The following is a 20,542-nucleotide window of genomic DNA, read 5'->3' as shown; positions in this document are numbered from 1 at the left end:
CAAAACTATTTAGTCAATTTTAGATTAAGGCTGTAACGTAATGAAATAGTCAAGGGGCCTGAATACTTTCCGAATGTGCTGTATACCGGTACACGCTTTCAGACTCCAAAACAATTTCTACACAATGTTTTCAGCTTAGGGAAGCCTGATGAGGATAATTTACTTGTGAATGTTTGATAAACTCCTCTTTACTCCTTAAGAGACCCCATTAAGAGTATGACTGTCCCTGTGCTGTTGTGTTGTCAGGACCCTGCGTGATGGCTTTGGGCCTGACGTCCCTGACGAGGGGGTGATGCTGTGCCTGTTGGAGGAGGAGCTGCGTGCCTACAGGGAGGTGGCAGGGGACAGCACTCAGGAGCGCTACAACACCCTGTGTGACTTGCTGGACATCTGCCACGAGGACAGCCACCACTCACACCTGCGTGCCGTCTACCTGTGTGAGATGGCCCAAGTGGTGTGCTTCCAGGACTTCAGTGAACAGACAGACTGGTAGGACAATGGACGCTCTACTGTGGAATGGCAATACTACCGTAACTTATTCTGATTCAGATGGACTGATAGGAAACAAATACTACTCAACTGTGGAATGCCAATGCTATTAATATAACTTATACTGACGTGCTTTAGTAGCTCTTCAGCAGTTTATTTTTATTGCGTTGCCGTGGCAGCTCTGCCGTTGATTTTACCCACGAGGCCCTGAGACTGCTGGAGGAGGAGCCAGAGACGGAGGAGAATGCTGATAGGCTGAAGGACGACAAGGCCCACGCCTCTCTGTGGCTGTATGTCTGCACCCTGGAGAAGAACCTGCAGGAGGTGGGTGGTAATGTGTTTGAAGAGATTTCATTTCTCATTATAATTGTAATCTAGATTTCACCCCCTTACATTTTAATCTTAAATTTGACATTGAAATTGCTAGCCTTTGTTTCTTGTATATTCTCAGTTGAACAGATTACGTGTGGTTCTAGATGTTTTGATAGCCTGTGTATTGATTCGCTGCCATTTTTATATGAACCACTCTTCCCTTGACCAGGCCATAGATAAGGAGAAGAGGCTGCAGAATGTGCGGCAGCAGGCAGGGGGCGACACCAACCCTGTGGAGACCAATGACCTAGATTACGAGGACAAGCAGAAGCAGCAGGACAGCAACCTGGTGTACGAGGGCCTGCGTTTCAATCTTGCTGCTGAGAGCAGTAAGGACCTTCTTTCACTTCCCAATCATCCTTGTCCAGTAGAGCTCATTTAGATTGACGTTCACTGTATTCTTTATATTGTAAGTATTTGGCTCATACAACCTGCAGTTAGAATCCACCACATGTGCGTATGCTGGATTCCACTTCCCATAGTTGTCATTGTATGAGTCTATATGGTGGGTTGACCACTGCTGTTTCCCTCCATTCCTTTTTCTCACTCGGTAACGAGTGAATTACTGAGTGTGTTTATGTGTGTGTGTTTCTCTACTCAGAGTTGAGCCAACCTCTTGACAAGGCTCTGGGGGAGTGGGCCTCTCTACTGCAGAGGAACGAGCTGCCCTCTGTAAAGAACCCTAAACAGACCTGCACCTCCATCGCCCTCACTGCTGCCCTCTACAAACTCATGGGCAAGGTAACACTAACACCTGAAGCTTCTACACACTAGTTCTTGACAGGGCTAGTATTTACTTCCTAGTATCTACTTCCTATTCCAGCCCATATGACTGGCCCTACATATATCCATCTTCCAGTGTTTTCCATTAACGCGAGCCGTCGGCTAATCAGCCTGTTACGTACTCATTTTCAGCTGGCTACTTTTTCCACTTCATATTAACTAGGCTACCTCCCTCCCTCAGAACAACCTGGCCATGGACTCTACTAAGCGTTCCACAGTGATGCTGGCCCATGTTGACTCCAATGCTGGCTGGATGTCCTTTTGGTGGTAGACCATTCTTGATACACATTGAAAACTGTTGAGTGTGAAAAACCCAGTGGTGTTGCAGTTCTTGACACACTCAAACCGGTGCGCTTGACACCTACTGCCATACTGTTTAAAGGAACTTAAATATTTTGTCTTGCCCATTCACCCTCTGAATGGCACACATACACAATCCATGTCTCAAGGCTTACAAATCCTTCTTTAACCTGTCTCATTCCCTTCATCTACACTGATTTTGAAGTGGATTTAATGAGTGACATCAATAAGGGATCATAGCTTTCACCTGGTCAGTCTGTCACGGAAAGAGTAGGTGTTCCTAATGTTTTGTGCACTGTGTAATACTTCAGTCTGATATCATTTGAAATGTTTTCAGTTCAACATTGCATTTACTTTTCAAAATAATGTAGGCTATTTGTCATTTTTTCCGGTTTTAATATGTAATTTGAAGAACACATGTGGCAGTTCATATCTTGAAGTAAACTGTAAATAAGACTTTAATCTCACGAGAAAGGTTTGTCATCTCACTATGAAAATCATCCTGATCATATAGGCCTAGACCCAGAAGCCACCAAAATAGAGCTCCTTCGGCCAAATAGGTTTACCTCTGGGGGCGCCTGGCTGGCTACTTTTTCTATTTGACTGGCTACTCTATGTAATTGTGGAAAACACTTATCTTCCTCTCCTAGCCTCTGCAGGCCCTGGAGGCCTACCAGTTGGCTTCTGGCCTTTCCCGTCGCCTTGGTGATGCTCAAGGCCATGCCTCCTCCCTGTGCCACTCTGCCAGGCTGCTGCTGGAGCTGGGTGCCCCTGAAATGGCACAGGTAACCCACCTGCTGATTACATGTTTACGTTTGAAATTGTAAGCAGTCAGGAACGTCATGTAGTGAATGTTACCCTTAGATACTGTGCTCCTTTGTAATGTGTATGTTTGTTGTTTTTAACATTTCAATACTGTGTGTGTTTTAGGCCCAGCTGGAGAAAGCAGAGAATTGTCTGACCCCTGATCCCAACACTGGGGGCACTTCCCTTCTCTCTGTGCTGGCCAAACTGCTGAGGGCTCAGCTCTGCTACAGCAAAGGACAGGTAACACACACAGTATTAGCCACATTGCAGAGGGAGCTCACAAAGCGACAGCACAAGTGTTGTTACCATCTGAGTCTACCCTAACCCTTTTTTGTCATGAGTCATCCGTTAACTCTATCCTCTTCTCTCTATATCTCCACAGGTGGCACAGGGTGTGCCTTACCTATGTGAGGTTCTGAAAGAGGTGGGAGAGCAAAGGCACTCTAAGAGCTGGTACCTGCTGCGTGCCCGGGCACTACAGACCAGTAGTGCCTACCTGAGCCTGGACACAGCCGCACTGCCACCGGCACTGCGCCAACGCATCACCCGTCATGGTCTGCACCCTTTACTACTCTAGACCCTTCAAACTCTGGACCTCAAAGCCAGTTCCACTGCATTTGTTCATTGTTCCCTTCTAATCAGGGCTGATTTAGACCTGGGACACCAGATGTGTGTGTGCAATTATCACGTAAAACAAAAAACAGCAGGCTCTGGACCTCGTAGCGTCTAGACTGATAGATGGCATGTCATGTTTCATTTGTAAATGTCACAGTTCTTTGTGTGTTACTGAAGTATTTCCTTGATAAATGTAAGGCTAAGGGCACTACGTTTAGCCGTTTGTCATGTTAGTGTGTGACCCCGCACATTGACTCGGTACCGGAACCCCTTGTATATAGCCTCGTTATTATGTCATTTTATTGTTGCTTTATATTTTCTTAACTCTATTTCTCAAACTGCATTTTTGGTTAAGGGCTTGTAAGTAAACATTTCACGGTAAGGTCTACCTACACCTGTTGTATTTGGCGCCTGTGCCAAATATAATAGGATTGGATTTGACTGTGTGTTGCAGGGCTGAAGACCCCAGACACTGCCCTGTATGAGAGCCTGAAGCTTCTGTGTAGTCTGCTGGTGACTCTGGTGGGAAACGGCCTGTATGGAGCCTGCAGCAGCACTGACACACGCTTCATAGACCAAGGTACTGTACGGCTGGCCGCTTCCACTTGTTCTGAAGGGTTAAATATATTTTTCAGTGGGCCTCGAGCTTTTGATAGTTGCCTAAATGAATGTTTTTAATGGTGAACGAGCGTTGCGCTTTTTCAAAGATGATCACATTTTTGGGGGGTTGCACCTTGACTTGCGTTGATTGTGTTCCCTCCACTTCTTGCCATCAGTGGCCTTATAGCCATCAGTGGCCTTATAGCCGTTTGGTGTCAAATCAACATGACCCAGGTTAAGCTGTAAGACTGGTCTACTCGTGTCTTTGTACTTTTCCCACACGCCCACCATAACCTACCATGTCAGCCCCCATCTGAGGTAGATGCCATTCTATCATCTTTGACCTTCGACCCTCCCCTCCTAGGTGATAATCTGGTGTTGAAGTGGCAGCTGCTGTCTGAGCTGCTGGGCTGTTCTGTGAGAATGGTGTCGGTGAGGAGCAGCAGTGGAGCCGTCCACGAGGCCAAGCTCCAGTGTCTGGAGGCCCTCAAACTGGCCACCAAGCTGCAAACCCTCAGCCAGTAAGTGTCTGTCTCTGCTTCCTCCACTACAGGAGGAGTTCCCAAAAGTTCTAAGAAATAATTGAGGCCTATCCATGTTGTCATTTTATTTTTAAATCATCACTGTATGTCTAATAAATCAATGTTTGTTTATTTAGTGTCAATAACTCTAAAATGTTTTTTAGTAATTTATTTCCCTGAGCCTCCAGTATTGATCGTGTAGGCGTTAGGAAACAAATCTGAAGATATTTCCATACTCAGCCCTAATTGGTTTATAAGATGGTGTAGAGCCCACCACCTTACCCAGACAAACAGTCATTGGTCTATTATCAGATCATGATGTGGGCCATATGTTCCATCCCACCTGAACAGGCTAAAATTCCAGGAATTTTTTCAAACAGCTCTTACACAAAAAGGCATTATTGTCATTTTCATAATTTCAGTGTTATTTTGACTTCTTGTATGTGCATAATATACAATACATTTTGGGTGTTTCAGAAACTCATATTGTGTGTGTTTGTAGGTGTGCCGAGCTGCTGGTGATAAAGGCTGAGCTGGAGCTGATGAAGGGGGAGAGGGAGGAGTGTGGCTTTGACTTGGACAAAGTCAGGAACCTGCTGGAACTCTGCACCGGTACAACTTTACTTACATATTCCAATGACTGTGGATTATACATAATGTTGGTTGAAGCATTTGAGTCTTGCTGCCATTCTTTGTAACAATACCACTGTCAACCCTCTTCTGAACTCCTCTAGACTTTACTAATGGGGCGCAGAAGGCGGAGGTGAGGATCCAACCGAGGAAAGGTCGTCCGGCTCCGAAGCCAGAGTCTCCCCTTCCCAGTGGTGAGGAGGACTGTAAGGCCTTCCTGAGCACCCGCTGGTTCCCCAAGGAGCCCATCGAGCGGGACCTGGCGAGCTCCCCTCCACTCAAAGCCAGGGCCCAGCGCTGGCTCTCTTCCCTGGGCCATGTGGCCGACTGCCAATGCCCCTGCTGCTCCGAGCCCAGCCTGGGTCGGGTGACTGCTCGTTGGGCCACCACACAGGCCGACCTGGCCCTCCAGCTAAGCCCCACTGAGGTTCGAGCCAGTCGTAACCTCCACCTGGCCGCTCTGGCCCGCTGCAAGAGCATCACTGTCAAGATGGCCATCAAACTGACCAAGCTCTTTCCCCTCAAAACACTCCCACCCAAACCCTGTTTGTTCCAGGACCTGGTGGCACGGGTGTACCTGCGCATTGCCATGTCGGGTCTGGAGCTAAGGATGGGGAAGGCTGCAGGTACCTGGAAAGTCCTAGAGGCTGGTTTGGCGTTCGTGGCCTCCAAGCCCTCTCCGGAGCTGGGGCCCTTGAGGGCCAGGCTGCTGGGGGCCAAAGCCCAGGTCTCCTGTCTGGCCCTGGCCACCCAGAGAGACTGCCCACCTGAGGAGCTTTTTTCTGCAGCCTGGGCCTGGAACCCTCCACCCAAAGGAGCTGTGGAGGTGGACCACAAGCCTAAAACACTACCCCCACCTCCAACCCCGCTTAAGAAGTCCAAAGACCCAGTGGTCACAGCTGCTAAAGCTAAAGACACCAAGAAGACCAAAGACCACATCCCCAAGATTAAAGTGAGTTTCTCCTCCACCAAGGGCCAAATGTCTCTGGTCCCCAAAACACCTGTGGTGGTCAAACAATCCAGGGACAAGTCGTCTGTGGGGGAGCTCAAATCATTTGATTTCAACACAGAGGTGCCCACAGTGGCATGCACTCCCGTCCAGAGGGTCAAGGCTCCCTCTGCGAGGCGAGGAGCAGCCAAGGTCGCCGCTAATCTGCCCTTCCAGGTCTATGAGGAGCTGTCACCGTCTCAGGATAAACCACAGCCTGTACCTGCAGCCCCCAAACGCACCAAGAAGTCTCGCTTTAAGGTACAAATAGGAGACAGGCTGCAAGACCAGATTATTCGTATCTATAGTTATAATGAATGGATTGTATGCACGGATGAAAATTGGTATGGTGATTTACTTATTAGTGTGGATGTTGGCCATAGATGGTGCAGCCAGGTAATAATTTTTGTCTCCTGGTATAGGTGGAGTTCAGTGATGAGAGTGACACTGAATCCAACCCCAAAGTGGAGCTCAAAGAGAAACCTGTGGTCTCCAAAAAGCGCATCACCTCCACCAGGGCACTCCGTGCCCCAAAAGAAGTCTCAGCCCCTGACCCCCTTGCAGAGAAGGCCCCTCCTAAGAGGGGCAGGAAGAAGGGCACTGCCGTCCCCCTCTCCTGCACCTCCTCTGAGGACGAGCTGGTCGCCTCTGTGTCATCCTCCTCCCAGTCTGCCCCGGCCAGGAGAGGCAGACCCAGAAGACAACAGCCTGGGACAGAGGGACACAGTGAGGTGCCAGAGAGGATGAGGACCATTGAAGAGGAGATGGATGGACTTAATATGGACTCCAGTATCGAGGAGCTAAGGGCGTCAGACACTGAGACTGAGGAGACTGGTGCAGCCAGTAAGAGTATTTCATGTTGCTCGTATAGTCCATAGACTAGAACTGCCTGCCTTCGCATGCAGTGGGCATCCAGGTCAAGCTCTAAGGAATGGGGTCTTGTATTATACTGTAATTCAATAACTTTTTAACCAATGGTATTTTGCTTATTCTCTGTCTACAGGCATGGTGTTGGACGGCCCAGACACAGACTTTGAGGTCCTGAGGAGAGACTTGTGTGGTGATAGAGAGCGAGACTGTCTGTCTGAGCTGAGGCGTGAGGGTCACCCAGGGGGGGCCCTGCAAGCCCAGGCCCACCTCCCTCACTCCAACACTGGCCCTGGTGAGGCTGCTGGCAGCACCTTGTACAGTGACAATGAACATGGTTTTAGGGTGAATAGGAGTGCTCAGTTTGAACTTAACCCACTTTCCCTCGTTCTCCTCTCTCTGTTCTCTCCATAGACGGTCTCTCTTTGGAGGCAGTGCAGTCTTTGCTTCGCTCCGCCTGGTTGGCCCTGCAGCATTTCCCCCCGCCCACCCTCTACCCCAGCCTCTGTGGCCTGCTGGCCCTGTCGCTGGGGCAAAAGGATTCTGTCACCACGGCGATGCTCCACGTCCAATCCCTGGGTGTGACCTCCCGCCATCACATGACACGGCACCTGGCCAATCGCCTCAAGTAAGTCATCATACTTTCTCTGGGTCAGGCTGAAAACAACCCCTTGGTTACCCCTACTATATTCACAGATCTGAATGAACTGGATACATGTAGGTCTAAACCTATAGGAGGCTAGGTGGAGAAATCAACATGTTGCTTGCATCATTCTGTCTCCCCCCCTTCAATCCTGTGTGCTTAAAGATGAAATGATTCCTTTGCTGTGTCCCTCCTGTAGAAAGCTGAAGAAGAGTTCGTCTGAGCTGGCAGACAGACTGGGTTCTCTGAGTTTAGAGGAGCCCTCGAGCCAGACTGGAAGCCCTATAGAACAGAGGCTGTCCCAGCTGGAGAAAATCTTCTCCTTCCCCACAGCTGAGCCCTCTGTCTTTCCACAGCAACACTGCCAACAGTTCATCACACAACTGCAAGACCTCCCCACCGGTACCACTGGCAGATTTCAATGTTTTATTGTGTCAAGAAAAATATATAGTTAATTTATTTCAGTTAAATAACATTGGTTATCAGGATTAACTCAGGATTTTGTGATGGAAATTAAATTGTATTTTGAAAAGTGGCAATATAATCCCCATTAGGATTTTTTCATGCTGGAAGAGTAAATGTAATTGACCATAACCCTGAAGTCCACAGCCTGTGGATTAGATGGACTGCAATGGATGTATGGTGTTTTTCTAGTGGCAACAGTGATGTGGTGATACTTTCTGTCCCCTCTTTAGGGTTGACTGTGTGTGTGCTGTCTGTGCTGGGGGTGCACCCAGGGGAAATGGGGGACACCGTCCTGCTGTCCCGGCTGGAGAGGGACTCCGATCCCGTCACCGTCCGCATCCCCACGGCCCAGCGAGAGGTTGGGTACCCGCCCACCCCCCAAGCACACCTATTTCTATTATCCTTGTATTCTCTCGCACTCTATTTCTCTCTCTCTCCTCTCGCTCTCTAAACCTTTTCTAATTTTCTCAACCTGGGTTCCTACACAGTATATTTAAACGCATGCATTGTGAGTGACTTCTGTCTTCCCTGTGTATCATCAGCACCCTATGAGCTGGCTGGTGCAGGAGATGGACAGTGTTCAGAAGGAGCAGAAGGCTGTGAGCTGTGTGTCGGAGAAGGCCAAGTGGTGGGAGGGGAGGAGGGCCCTGGACGCACGCATGGAAGTAAGACTGGTGGGAAGGAAAGTACATCTGGGTTTGGGTGAAAAGAGATCACGTAAAATGAGAGGTTATGTTGCTGCAAGAAGCATATTCATTCCAAAACATATGTTGAAGGAATGCTTATACTGTAGGTAAGATTGAAGGTGGTTATGATAAATAAAGTAAATGCAAAATGGTGTGGTATTGATTACAACATCTCTTTATGGTAATGAGAGTATTTTGGTATGTCCCTAAATATCCCTTTTTGTCGCTCTCCCTCACTTTCTCTCGCTTTCCTCAGAGGCTGCTGGAGGAGATGGAGGGGTTGCTGGGCTGCTGGCGGGGGCTCCTCCTACCCTTGACCTCTGACCCTGAGCTGTCTGTCCAGGCGAAGCACCTCCAGAAAACCCTCACTGCCTGGGGGGCACAGACCTCGGAGGAGATGCTGAAGGTGCTGCTTCAAAATGCCTTCCCATGTATATCATAGATATCACATTTGTCTATAAAGCCCTTTTTATAACAGCAGTTGTCACAGTGCTTTTACCATAACCAGGCCATGACTCCAAAGAGCATACAGAGGCACATTGGCCAGGAAGTACTAAAATAACTTATTTTAACCCTGTGTGTTCCAGGCTGTGCTGTCTGCCTCTCCTCTGCTTTCCCAGTCCCAGCTGCAGTGGTTTGCCCAGGGAGTGTGTGTAGACCAGGGGAAGCAGTGTGTGGACCTTCTGCAGACCGCTGCGGCTGTACTGGCAGAGAGGCCCGAGCCCGAAGGCCACGTGGTGCTCATCTTGGACAAGGTTGGTTTCTCTTGCACTAGTCTTGCACACAAACACTTTCTCCCCACTCTATCCAACACTCAAATCGACTCTAGTGTGCCTAGCAAGATCAACGTACAAAGCAAAACAATGCACACTCTTTGTGTAGAGGAGGATTGGGGAGAGTCTTGCATAACGTGAACACATTGCCTGTGAGTGTGACTATTGTGGTAAAGCCAGGTGTAATGTCGGTCTTGTCCTCTCCTGCAGTACCTCCAGAAGTTGCCATGGGAGAGCATCTCCTGCCTCAGGCCTTGCTCTGTCACCCGCATGCCCTCTCTACACTCACTGCTGGGCCATTGTGCTCTAAAAGAGGTCAGACCACAAACCCATTTGGCCCAAATTTATTCCACAAAGATTAGTTGTTAAAGTTTAATACTGATGTCTGCATGTCTCTCCTGGCCCTCAGTCTGACCCGGGTTGTGTCCTGAATGGAGGTGTGGACCCTAAGCAGGTGTTCTACGTGCTTAACCCTGACGGCAACTTGGGAGACACAGAGGAGCGTTTCAAACAGTCGTTCACCAGGTGAGTGCAGCACCAACAGCACTGTTTGAGGGCTTTAATTGTCTTCCTCATCTGTCCTTTAGAATTTGATGAATCTCTGACTCTCGCTCTGTCTGTCCTAAGTGAACAACATTGGCAGGGTGTGTGCGGTGTGGCTCCTGACCCAGATCAACTGCAGGATGCAGTAACTGCCAAAGACCTCTACATGTGAGTCTAGAAGGAAGTGAAGTGTCCTGTTACGGAGAAGAGATATTAGTTATCGTTCACCTGTATGACAGCCAAGCATACCCTACTAACATGCCTTTAGGCTTAGTTGTCAATTAATTGCCTTATTACACAAACAAATGTAGTTTAACATGAAGCTTGACTGTCTTTAGTGTGTGTTGTCCACTTGTCTTGCATTATGCTAGCTGTGAGATGCTTTGAATTGGTGTCACAATTCACCAGATCTTACTTCACTTGTTTCTGATTACTTGGGTGCTGAGGAGTCTGGCTCACATGCCTCTCACTGTCTTTGTAGTTATGTGGGTCATGGTGCGGGAGCGCGGTTCCTGGATGGGCAGAGGATCCTGAAGAAGGAGATGAGAGCTGCCTCCCTGCTCTTTGGTTGCAGCAGCGCTGCTCTGGCTGTACGAGGGGAGATGGAGGGGACAGGAATCATCCTCAACTACCTCATGGCTGGCTGGTAAGACTGGTGCACACACCTGTAAAGATTGAGACACCATGCTTTCGTCTTTTTCTTTCTTCAGAAATCAATGCAAATGTTAGATGCTGTAAGGGCATTTCATGTGTTCTGTTTTACTGCCATACATTGACTAAAAGTCCTAGATTAACTTGCCTGTCTGTTTGATTTTTGCCTGTGTGATTTTGATATGTATATCATGCCTATCTGTCTCTTCTCTGGCCTGCAGCCCATTGATTCTGGGGAATCTGTGGGATGTGACAGACCGGGACATTGACCGCTTCACCAAGGCTCTGCTGGAGTCCTGGCTGTCTGCAGGTCCTGGGGCTTCACTCCTGGACCACATGGCCCTGTCCCGCCAGGCCACACACCTCAAACACCTCATAGGGGCAGCACCCGTGGTCTACGGCCTCCCCATCCATCTGCGCTAGGATAAGAGGACATCTGGCCAAACACACAAAGCCATTGATCCCCAACACATGAATTGGATATGATTTTAAACTTGTCTGTATTATCTGCTTCACAGGGCTGCTGCCTTAAATGTCAACTAATGTTGGTGATCCTTTGTTTTTTAATATATTTTGGATATGGTGAATCGTTTTAGATATATATTAATTAATGCATTGTGTACATGAATGTATTAAGTCATGCTTGTCAATAAAATTATTTGCCAAACAATCCCTGTGCTTTGGTGTTGAAAGGAATTGCATTTCTGCTCCCGCTCAGTAGGGGGCAGTATGTCACATCTGCGCCTTTGCAATGGAAAGGGCGTTTTCTCAACCTGGAAATACTTGTACTGGAAGGGTCATTTCTCACATTTTCTAACATGGCGGTGAATCTGACAGAGCTTTCTCTTCCTCAGTTGGAGGGACTAAAGACTCAACTTGAGCAGGTAACACGGTGATATTGATTCTTTCTAGTCGTAGTTGAAATGTAACCTCAAACTGGGGACATTTTCTATTAGCCCAAGTGTTTGCTTGTCCCAGCCCAGCTGATTAGCTTCCTAGCTAACCATTCATGCCATCTGAGTTACGTTCGCGGTTCCATATGTAGCTTTTTTTTGTCGTGCTTAATTCTCTTACTGCAGTGCTTAATTTGAGCAGGATCCGGCATCTCTCCGTTTTGGACTGTTTTGTACGTCTCACTTTTTGCAATGCAAGAATTATAATGCGATCAAAGTTAATTCGAGTACGTTATTTGTTAATTATCCTGCACCAACAAAAAAACGTAATGTAAAAAAAAAAGTACAATTTCAGCTCGGGCCTAATCTGAGTTGATTCGGTTTGGGACGTCCCGGGTTTCTGGTTTGCGCAACATTGTAACCTATGTTTGAGACCAAAGCGTGGCTGTGTGAGAAGCGCGCCAGTATATCATAACTAGAGTTAGATTTTTGTTAAATATGTATATATATCTGCACTGATGGACATGAGTTGCACTTCATTTACAGTGAAATCGGAAAGTATTCACATTACATGTTACAGCCTTATTATAAAATGGATCAAATAAAAGCTAACTCAATCTACACACAATACCCCATAATGACAATGCGAAAAAGTTTAGGAAAAAAAAGAAACCTTATTTACATAAAGCATTCAGACCCTTTGCTAACTCGGGTGTATCCTATTTCCATTGATCATCCTTGAACTGTTTCTACAACTTGTTTGGAGTCCACATGTGGTATATTCAATTGATTGGACATGATTCGGAAAGGCACAACTTGTCTATATAGGGTCCCACAGTTGACAGTGCATGTTAGCGCAAAAACCAAGCCATGAGGATGAAGGAATTGTCCGTAGAGCTCCAAGACAGGATTGTGTCAAGGCACAGATCTGGGGAAGGGTACCAAAACATTTCAACATTGAAGGTCCCCAAGAACACACTGGCCTCCATCGTTCTTAAATGGAAGAAGTTTGGAACCACCAAGACTCTTCCTAGAGCTGGCCAAACTGAGCAATCGGGGGAGAAGGGCCTTGGTCCGGGAGGTGACCTAGATCCCAATGTTCACTCATCTGGTCTGATAAAACCAAGATTGAACTCTGGCCTGGATGCCAAGTGTGACATCTGGCAGAAACCTGGAACCATCCCTACGTGAAGCATGGCGGTGGCAGCATAATGCTGTGGGGATGTTTTTCAGCAGTAGTGATTGGGAGACTAGTCAGGATTGAGGGAAAGATGAACAGAGCAAAGTACAGAGATCCTTGATGAAAACCTGCTCCAGAGCGCTCAGGAACTTAGTCTGGAGCGAAGGTTCACGCTGCCAAAGGTGCATCAACAAAGTACTGAGTAAAGGGTCTGAATACGTATGTAAATGTTTTATTTCAGTTTTTTATATTTTTATACATTTGCACACATTTCTAGAAACCTGTTTTTGCTTCGGCGTTATGGGGTATTGTGTGTAGATGAGTGGGGGGGGGGAAACAATTTAACTTCTTAGGGCTGCAATCCCGTTAACGGGATCGATATGACAACAGCCAGTGAAAGTGCAGGGTGCCAAATTCAAACAGAAATCTCATAATTAAAATACCTCAAGCATACAAGTATTTCACACCATTTTAAAGATACTTCTTGTTAATCCCACCACAGTGTCCGATTTCAAAAAGGCTTTACAGCGAAAGCACCACAAACGATTATGTTAGGTCACTGCAAAATCACAGAAAAATACAGCCATTTTTCCAGCCAAAGACAGGAGTCGCAGAAATAGAGATAAAATTAATCACTAACCTTTGATGATTTTCATCAGATGACACTCATAGGACTTCATGTTACACAATACATATATGTTTTGTTCGATAAAGTTCATATTTATATCCAAAAACCTCAGTTTACATTGGCGCCATGTTCAGAAATGCCTCCAAAATATCCGGAGAAATTGCAGAGACCCACATCAAATAACATAAATACTCATCATAAATTTTGATGAAAGATACATGTTTTACATAGAATTAAAGATACACTTGTTCTTAATGCAACCGCTGTGTCAGATTTCAAAAAAGCTTTACGGCAAAAGCACAATTCAATAATCTGAGAACAGCGTTCAGCCACAAAAGGAAGCCATACAGTTACCTGCCAAATTGTGGAGTCAACAAAAGTTATAAATAGCATTATAAATCTTCACTTACCTTTGCTGATCTTTGTCGGAATGCATTCCCAGGACTCCCACTTCCACAAGAAATTTTCGTTTTGTTCGGTAATGTCCATCATTTATGTCCAAATAGCTATTTTTGTTAGCGTGTTTGGTAAACAAATCCAAAGTCAGGAAGCGCGTTCACTAAAAGCAGACGAAATGTCAAGAAGTTCTGTAACAGTCAGTAGAAACATGTCAAACGATGTATTGAATCAATCTAGGATGTTTAACATAAATCTTCAATAAAGTTCCAACCGGAGAATTCCATTGTCTTCAGAAGTGCGATGGAACAGAGCTCCCTCTCATGTGAACGCGCATAATCAGGTCATGGTAGACCTTACTCATTCCCGTCTCCTTCGGCCCCACTTCACAGTAGAAGCATCAGACAAGGTTCTACAGACTGTTGACATCTAGTGGAAGCTGTAAGAAGTGCAAACTGACCCATATCCCACTGTGTATTCGATAGGCGATGAGTTGAAAACCTACAAACCTCAGATTTCCCACTTCCTGGTTGGATTTATTTCTCAGGTTTTTGCCTGCCATATGAGTTCTGTTATACTCACAGACATCATTCAAACAGTTTTAGAAACTTCAGAGTGTTTTCTATCCAATACTAATAATAATATGCATATATTAGCAACCGGGACTGAGGAGCAGGCAGTTTACTCTGGGCACCTTTTCATCCAAGCTACTCAATACTGCCCCTGCAGCCACAAGAAGTTAATCAATTTTCGAATAAGGCTGTAACGTAACAAAATTTGGAAAAAGTCAAGGGGCCTGGATACTTTGCGTATGCACTGTATTTTCTTATAGTATCATACCCGCGCAAAGAGTCCGGGAGGAGCTGCAACACCCTTGATTAATTGAAATACATTTGCCAAGTTATAGGCTACTGCTGTGTTCAGAAATAAATAAAATAATTCAGAATAGCCTACTATATCATGAGAAGGCCTATAATTTAGCCACAAAGGATCAATAGCTTCTTTAAAAAAATAGCCTAGTTGTGAATTGTAGCCCAATAACAAGGTATAGCCTACAGTCAGGAACGCGTGGCAAATCTGTCAGTGAAAAGAAAAACATGCATACAACAGGCCTTTCGCAGTATTTCAAATACAATCAAGGGGGAAAATGTTGGAAAGTAAATGGCTCCTGCAGAAAAGAGAAGACCATCTATGTTGTAGGCTACCAAAATATTTGATCAACTTCCAAATATTGTTTTACAAAAGAGGGAGGCTTTTGGCACCAAGGTATCGGCCATCACCAGCAAGTGAGCTGCGCATCATTGGGCGAGTCAGTGAAACTGGAAAGCATTTTTAGTACTAATTTCCTCCTTACATCGTAGCCTACAATATGTCTCCACACACCTAGACCAAGGCTATTGATGGATTCAAGACACGGAAATTTTTATTGATCTCATTTTGTCAGTGTCAAAGTAGCCTGCCATTTCAATTATTTGTGTGGTATTAAAAAAGATTATACCAGAGTCTACAGTCATGTAAAATGACGTAGAATTGCTTGAAATGTGTATATAAAAAAGCTAGATTTTTCCTGGACCCTAGCCTACTTAAAATGTTCCCAATGTGTGTAAATTCTGTAAGTGCCTCTGCTCTATGCCACTACGCAAATGCGATGATATGGATGCAATGCTTTATTATAAAGGTCTTATTTTTTTCGTGCGTTCCGGTACCTCAGAACTCCCCCAGGTCACCCCCCTCTCTCGCTCACTTTTTGTTCCGGTACGTCCCGATTTACAAATTAAGCACTGCCTACTAGCAAATACTAGCCTGCCTTTCCATTGGTTTTATGTAGTGCCTGCCACATTTTACGAGAAGTGTTCATAATGTAAATAAGTTGTCTCCATTTATTGCCAGCATGCTTGCTACTCTGGTAGCCAGTTTGCAGCACAACGCTTGCTAATAATCATGTTTTGGAACGCTGTCAACTAGTGTCCATTCATTAGGAAACAAACTTAGCATGATCTCAGCTTCCACATTTTGGTTGTTTATTTCAGGCCAGTATTCGTATAAGCATTCAATGCAATATATTTGGGCCAGGCATACTTACTTCATCAATGGTCATTAACGAAATTACTGCAAAGAATATGTCTGGTGTCTGTCTGATAAGTTGGATCATCAACTGGTTCTTCCATGTTTTTCAGGAGACAGAGTTTTTGACCTCTTCTATAGGTCAGCTCAAAGTTGTCCAGACGAAATATGTAGAAGCTAAGGACAGTTTAAGTGTCCTCAACAAAAACAATGCAGGTGAGCTGCTCAAACTACCTTGGTTTGTAATGGACTTTTTTTGTACCTTTATATGCATTGTATGCTTTTGTTTTGTTTGGAAGCTTTTACAGATACAAAAATAAATTGATTGAAATTATCTTTGCAGATCTCACGCCACATTAGTGTTTGAAAGTATGATACACTTAAATTAACTTTTACCTTTATTTTTTCCGTTCCTCCTTTTAGGAAAAGAATTGCTGGTGCCCCTCACAAGCTCTGTATCCTTATGTTACTGATCGGAGATGCCAAAAAACAAGGGTTTCATTAGACTTTTTCATTACTCTACAAACATACCAGGAAACACATTTTCTCACATTCAACATACTTGATGACTAATTTGATTGATTGATTGACAGTGCATTGTTAAATACAGTATTTAATGTAAATGGGACCACAGCACCTTCTCTGCCATTTATATTGTTGCAACCATAACCCAGTGTTTCTTAATCCTAGTCCTGGGGACCCGAATGTGGTGCATATTTTAGTTTTTTCTTTAACACTACACACCTGATTCAAATAAATATCTTATTATCAAGTCATTGGTACTGGGTCTGAGTGGAATCAGGTGTATATTGTATCATTTGCACCCCTTTGGTTCCCCAGGACCGGGATTAAGAAACTGCACTTAACCCACTACCTAGTCCCGCTGTGGCGATGCTTTCCATTAACTGTAAAGCATAGCCCGATACATTTACATAGAAAAAAAACTAGAAGTCCCTTGTCTGTCACAAATGTTGAATAAAATTATATTTGAACTTACTCTGCCGACTGTCCGTGGGGTTGATCCTTCAGTGGGCTGAAATGTTTGTCAAAATATCCACAGGAAAATATTATTAAACAGACTTCAAAACGTGGGTCTCTGTGTGTGGCAATCAAGATTTGTTTGCTCGTGATCGTGACCTAAAGCACGTGCACAAGATGAAAGTACATGCATGCGATGCATGCAAGCTAACCGAAGTCTTGCAGGTGTTTACATGGTTTTGCTCATGTGCCAGGTGATGGATATTTTAACGGCAGTACCAGTACTCTAAAAAGTTGGGTAAATAATACTTTCCTGTGAAAATTGTATACAATTTGGACCCACTGAAAGACCAACCACACAGACAACCGGTAGAGTAAGTTCAAATGTAATTTTATTTAACATTCTGGCTTGTAAAGAACTAACTGTATACCATGAATTGGTATCACCGTCTGACTTTTCTTAGGAAACCCAATACCAAACGACCTCGTCAAGATGTTTGGGACCTCTTGGTGTAACAGTTAAGGTGTTGACTTGACAGTCGCTGGAACCAGGTCCCGTTCGTGGCTACGCTCCGAATTCACTACATTTGTGTCAGAAGTGGGATGGTGCCTGGTATAGAGAAGCGTGTGGACATGCTCTCCCGAAGTTTGGGGGTAGTGTAGCGACCTTAACCCAACACTTAATGACCTCGTCAAGAGGTTTTGATTTCTTGGCATAGCTGTTAAGGTGTTGGCTTGACAGTTTCTGGACCAGTGTTCGAGTCTTTGGGTGGGGGCTACCCCCAGAATTCGCTATAATATCTTCAGTATGCTTTAATTTAATAGTATTGTTGTTGAAGTTTCCTGTTGTGTTCTTTAACATCACTTGCTATTAGATGTACGTCCCTGGAACACTTAATGACGTGGAACATGTCTTAGTGGATGTGGGGACAGGATACTACGTTGAAAAGGTGGGCAGAAAAGTAATTGATAACAAATTGATAATATCCTTCATTGTACAGTCGACTCATGATTTGCACTTTGGGTATGTATTCCGTTTATAGTTTTCCAATCCCAATTCAATTTGATTCCATTTAATTGCTCTGTCTGGGCAAGGTTATCTTCCAACTTACTGTACGCTGACATGTCCCAACCCTTTGCATTTATCAGGGTTGTGTTCATGAAGGCACACTGTAGCAATGGAAAATGAAAACAAGAATTTCTTATTGGGCAAATTCTGAATGATACTACCTAAAGTTTCGCTCAGTTTTGTACTGTTTTTTCTCTCAGTTTTCGCACCTACTGAACACAACCCATTAGTCAGTCGACTATTTGATTAAACACTTCTGTTCCATATACAGTAGATTCAGTGGTGGAAAAAGTACTCAATTGTCATAAAAGTCAAAAGTATTGGGTTTTAAATATATTTAAGTATCAAAAGTAAATATAATGGATAAAATATACTTAAGTATTAAAAGTATAAATAATTTCAAATTCCTTATATTAAGCAAACCAGACGGCACCATTTTCTTATTTTTTTAAATTTACGGATAGTCAGGGGCACACCAACACTTAGACATAATTTTTTTAATGAAGCATTTGTGTTTAGCGAGTCTGCTAGATCAGAGGCAGTAGGGATGACCAGGGATGTTATCTTGATAAGTGTGTGAATTGGATCCTTGTCCCGCTAAGCATTCAAAATATAATGAGTACTTTTGAGTGTCATGGAAAATGTATGGAGTATAAAGTACATTATTTTCTTTAGGAATGTAGTGAAGTAAAAGTTGTCAAATCGTAAAGTACAGATGCCAAAAAACCTACTTAAGTACTTAACACCACTAAGTACATTTTAATTGCATGTTAGTACAAATATTTGGAAATCTCTGAGTTTGAGCCTTATTTGAAATATCTCTGCAGAATGTCAATGATACGAAGGAGTTTTTCAAGCGAAAAATAGACTTCCTCACCAAGCAGATAGAGAAGATTCAGCCAGCTCTGCAGGAGAAATATGGCATGAAACAAGGTAACACACACAAGTTTGTATTATATTAAGTATTTATGTTAAATGCAATAAAACCACTTGTATAGTTTATGTTGGTAATTCCTTCCTGTCTTTGTTCTGTTTTCTAGCTGTGATTGAGGTGATGAACATTAAGATCCAACAGCTTCAGAGTCAACAGGCGTCACAGTCGGGGACCACCAAAGCCTAACCAGTTGAAGATGGGGCTTACACCAGTCTGCTTTGGTTCTTCATGATTGGGGGGGTTGAGTTACTGAAAACAAATTCTGCATGAACTGTTAATGGGTTGAGCCGAGATAAAACTGGGTGAAAGACAAAAATGTACTCTACAACGCAGAACCTAAATTTGTGCCAACACTACAATGGTGAAAGGCAGCCAATGTTAATGTTGTAACAAACTCCTGGAAAATTTGAGTCTTTATTTTGATTCAGTTTATGTTCATTAGCCGGGTTGCTTAATATAACTGAAATGTAGGTATTTATTTGTGTACCTTATGTTCTGTGTAGTGGTTTTTGATGCTTGTGTTGTAGTGGTTTTTGATGCTTGTGTTGCTATAACAATAGTGCATTTGAATAATAAAATAGGCTCCTCTGGTAATTTTCTCAGATTATAATTTCTGATGACATGAAGTCTGCAACAGATGTTTTGAATGGAGAAGAATATTTGTGCCCTCTTATATTACACATGTGTCTTTCAGATTTTGCTCAATGACTGGTTTACTGAAACCGTGCTTAATTTGCAACGCATGAGCTTTTTTTGAACTTTTATTATAAAGCATTGAATGCATATCTTCGCATTTGCGTTGTCATAGAGCAGTAGAGTAGAGGCACTTACAGAAGTTGCGAAAATTGTAGCCTAGGGTCCGGGAAAAATCTTGGCTTTTATAAACTAATTTCATGCAATTCTACATCATTTTACACGAATGAAGATGTGTATTTTTTTTTTAATACCACACAAATAATTAAAATGGCAGGCTACTTTGACACTGAGAATCTGAGATCAATAAAAACGACCGTGTCTTGAATCCGTCAATAGCCTAGGTGTGTGGAGACATATTGTAGGCTACGATGTAAGGAGGAAATTATAGTCCTAAAAATGATTTCCAGTTTCATTGACTCGCACAATGATGCGCAGCTCACCCGCTGGTGATGGCCGATAGGCTTTTGGCACAAAGGTATCTCTTTTGTAAAACAATATTTGGAAGTTGATCAAATATTTTGGTAGCCTATAGCATAGTCATCTCTTCAGCAGGAGCCATTTGCTTTCCAACCTGTGTTTTCTCGATTGTATTTGAAAAATTGTGAAAGGCCTGTTTTGTCTGCATGCAGATTTTCACTGACAGATTTGTATCAATTATAGGCCTTCGCATGGTGTAATATGATATTCTGAATGATTTCATTTATTTCTGAACAGACAGCAGTAATTCTATAACTTTGGGAAATGTATTTCAATTTACCATGGGTGCTGCAGCTCCTCCAGAACCCTTCGAGTGGCTATGCAACGCTGGAGAGATGAGAGTTGCAGGCTCATGTCGATCAGAGCGGGTAGAGACATTTTTTATGATATCTCTCATTCTACTGTGAGAGATACTGGCGCGCTTCTCACACAGCCACCACCAAGCATTGGTCTCAAACAAAGGTTACAATGTTGCGCTAACTATAAACCCGGGC

General features: G+C 44.2%; 2 protein-coding genes across 2 annotated transcripts in view; both read left to right on the top strand.

The window, feature by feature from the left end:
- The window catches only part of espl1 (extra spindle pole bodies like 1, separase), a 29,161-nt gene extending 17,758 nt beyond the window's left edge, over window positions 1-11,403 (top strand). Inside the window, exons 9-32 of the mRNA XM_071375866.1 lie at window positions 247-489; window positions 669-813; window positions 1,031-1,190; window positions 1,463-1,602; window positions 2,595-2,729; window positions 2,875-2,991; window positions 3,134-3,305; window positions 3,821-3,946; window positions 4,331-4,487; window positions 4,990-5,099; window positions 5,222-6,366; window positions 6,528-6,948; window positions 7,109-7,267; window positions 7,387-7,600; window positions 7,815-8,017; window positions 8,311-8,438; window positions 8,623-8,745; window positions 9,023-9,172; window positions 9,354-9,521; window positions 9,750-9,854; window positions 9,949-10,064; window positions 10,167-10,250; window positions 10,564-10,728; window positions 10,955-11,403. Coding sequence (XP_071231967.1) covers window positions 247-489; window positions 669-813; window positions 1,031-1,190; window positions 1,463-1,602; window positions 2,595-2,729; window positions 2,875-2,991; window positions 3,134-3,305; window positions 3,821-3,946; window positions 4,331-4,487; window positions 4,990-5,099; window positions 5,222-6,366; window positions 6,528-6,948; window positions 7,109-7,267; window positions 7,387-7,600; window positions 7,815-8,017; window positions 8,311-8,438; window positions 8,623-8,745; window positions 9,023-9,172; window positions 9,354-9,521; window positions 9,750-9,854; window positions 9,949-10,064; window positions 10,167-10,250; window positions 10,564-10,728; window positions 10,955-11,156 — 4,888 coding nt within the window. The 3' untranslated portion in view covers window positions 11,157-11,403. The remainder of the gene's footprint in view (window positions 1-246; window positions 490-668; window positions 814-1,030; window positions 1,191-1,462; window positions 1,603-2,594; window positions 2,730-2,874; window positions 2,992-3,133; window positions 3,306-3,820; window positions 3,947-4,330; window positions 4,488-4,989; window positions 5,100-5,221; window positions 6,367-6,527; window positions 6,949-7,108; window positions 7,268-7,386; window positions 7,601-7,814; window positions 8,018-8,310; window positions 8,439-8,622; window positions 8,746-9,022; window positions 9,173-9,353; window positions 9,522-9,749; window positions 9,855-9,948; window positions 10,065-10,166; window positions 10,251-10,563; window positions 10,729-10,954) is intronic.
- Window positions 11,404-11,492: 89 nt separating this feature from the next.
- On the top strand, window positions 11,493-19,469 carry pfdn5 (prefoldin 5). The gene is made up of 6 exons (XM_071375840.1): window positions 11,493-11,617; window positions 16,008-16,110; window positions 16,318-16,349; window positions 17,748-17,822; window positions 18,769-18,874; window positions 18,982-19,469. The coding sequence occupies exons 1-6, from the start codon at window positions 11,552-11,554 to the stop codon at window positions 19,059-19,061; spliced, it is 462 nt and encodes a 153-aa protein (XP_071231941.1). The 5' UTR covers window positions 11,493-11,551; the 3' UTR covers window positions 19,062-19,469.
- The last annotated feature ends 1,073 nt before the right edge of the window (window positions 19,470-20,542 follow it).

Source organism: Salvelinus alpinus, chromosome 2 (assembly GCF_045679555.1).
Source record: "Salvelinus alpinus chromosome 2, SLU_Salpinus.1, whole genome shotgun sequence".
Lineage (NCBI taxonomy): Eukaryota > Metazoa > Chordata > Actinopteri > Salmoniformes > Salmonidae > Salvelinus > Salvelinus alpinus.
Note: the sequence above shows the minus strand (reverse complement) of the source record. Positions and strands in the feature narration are given on the sequence as shown.

Coding starts and splice junctions, on each gene's coding strand:
- pfdn5 (XM_071375840.1), top strand. CDS start 11,552: ATGGCGGTGAATCTGACAGAGCTTTCTCTTCCTCAGTTGGAGGGACTA. Junction 11,618..16,007: donor TAAAGACTCAACTTGAGCAG/GTAACACGGTGA, acceptor CATGTTTTTCAG/GAGACAGAGTTTTTGACCTC. Junction 17,823..18,768: donor CAGGATACTACGTTGAAAAG/GTGGGCAGAAAA, acceptor ATATCTCTGCAG/AATGTCAATGATACGAAGGA.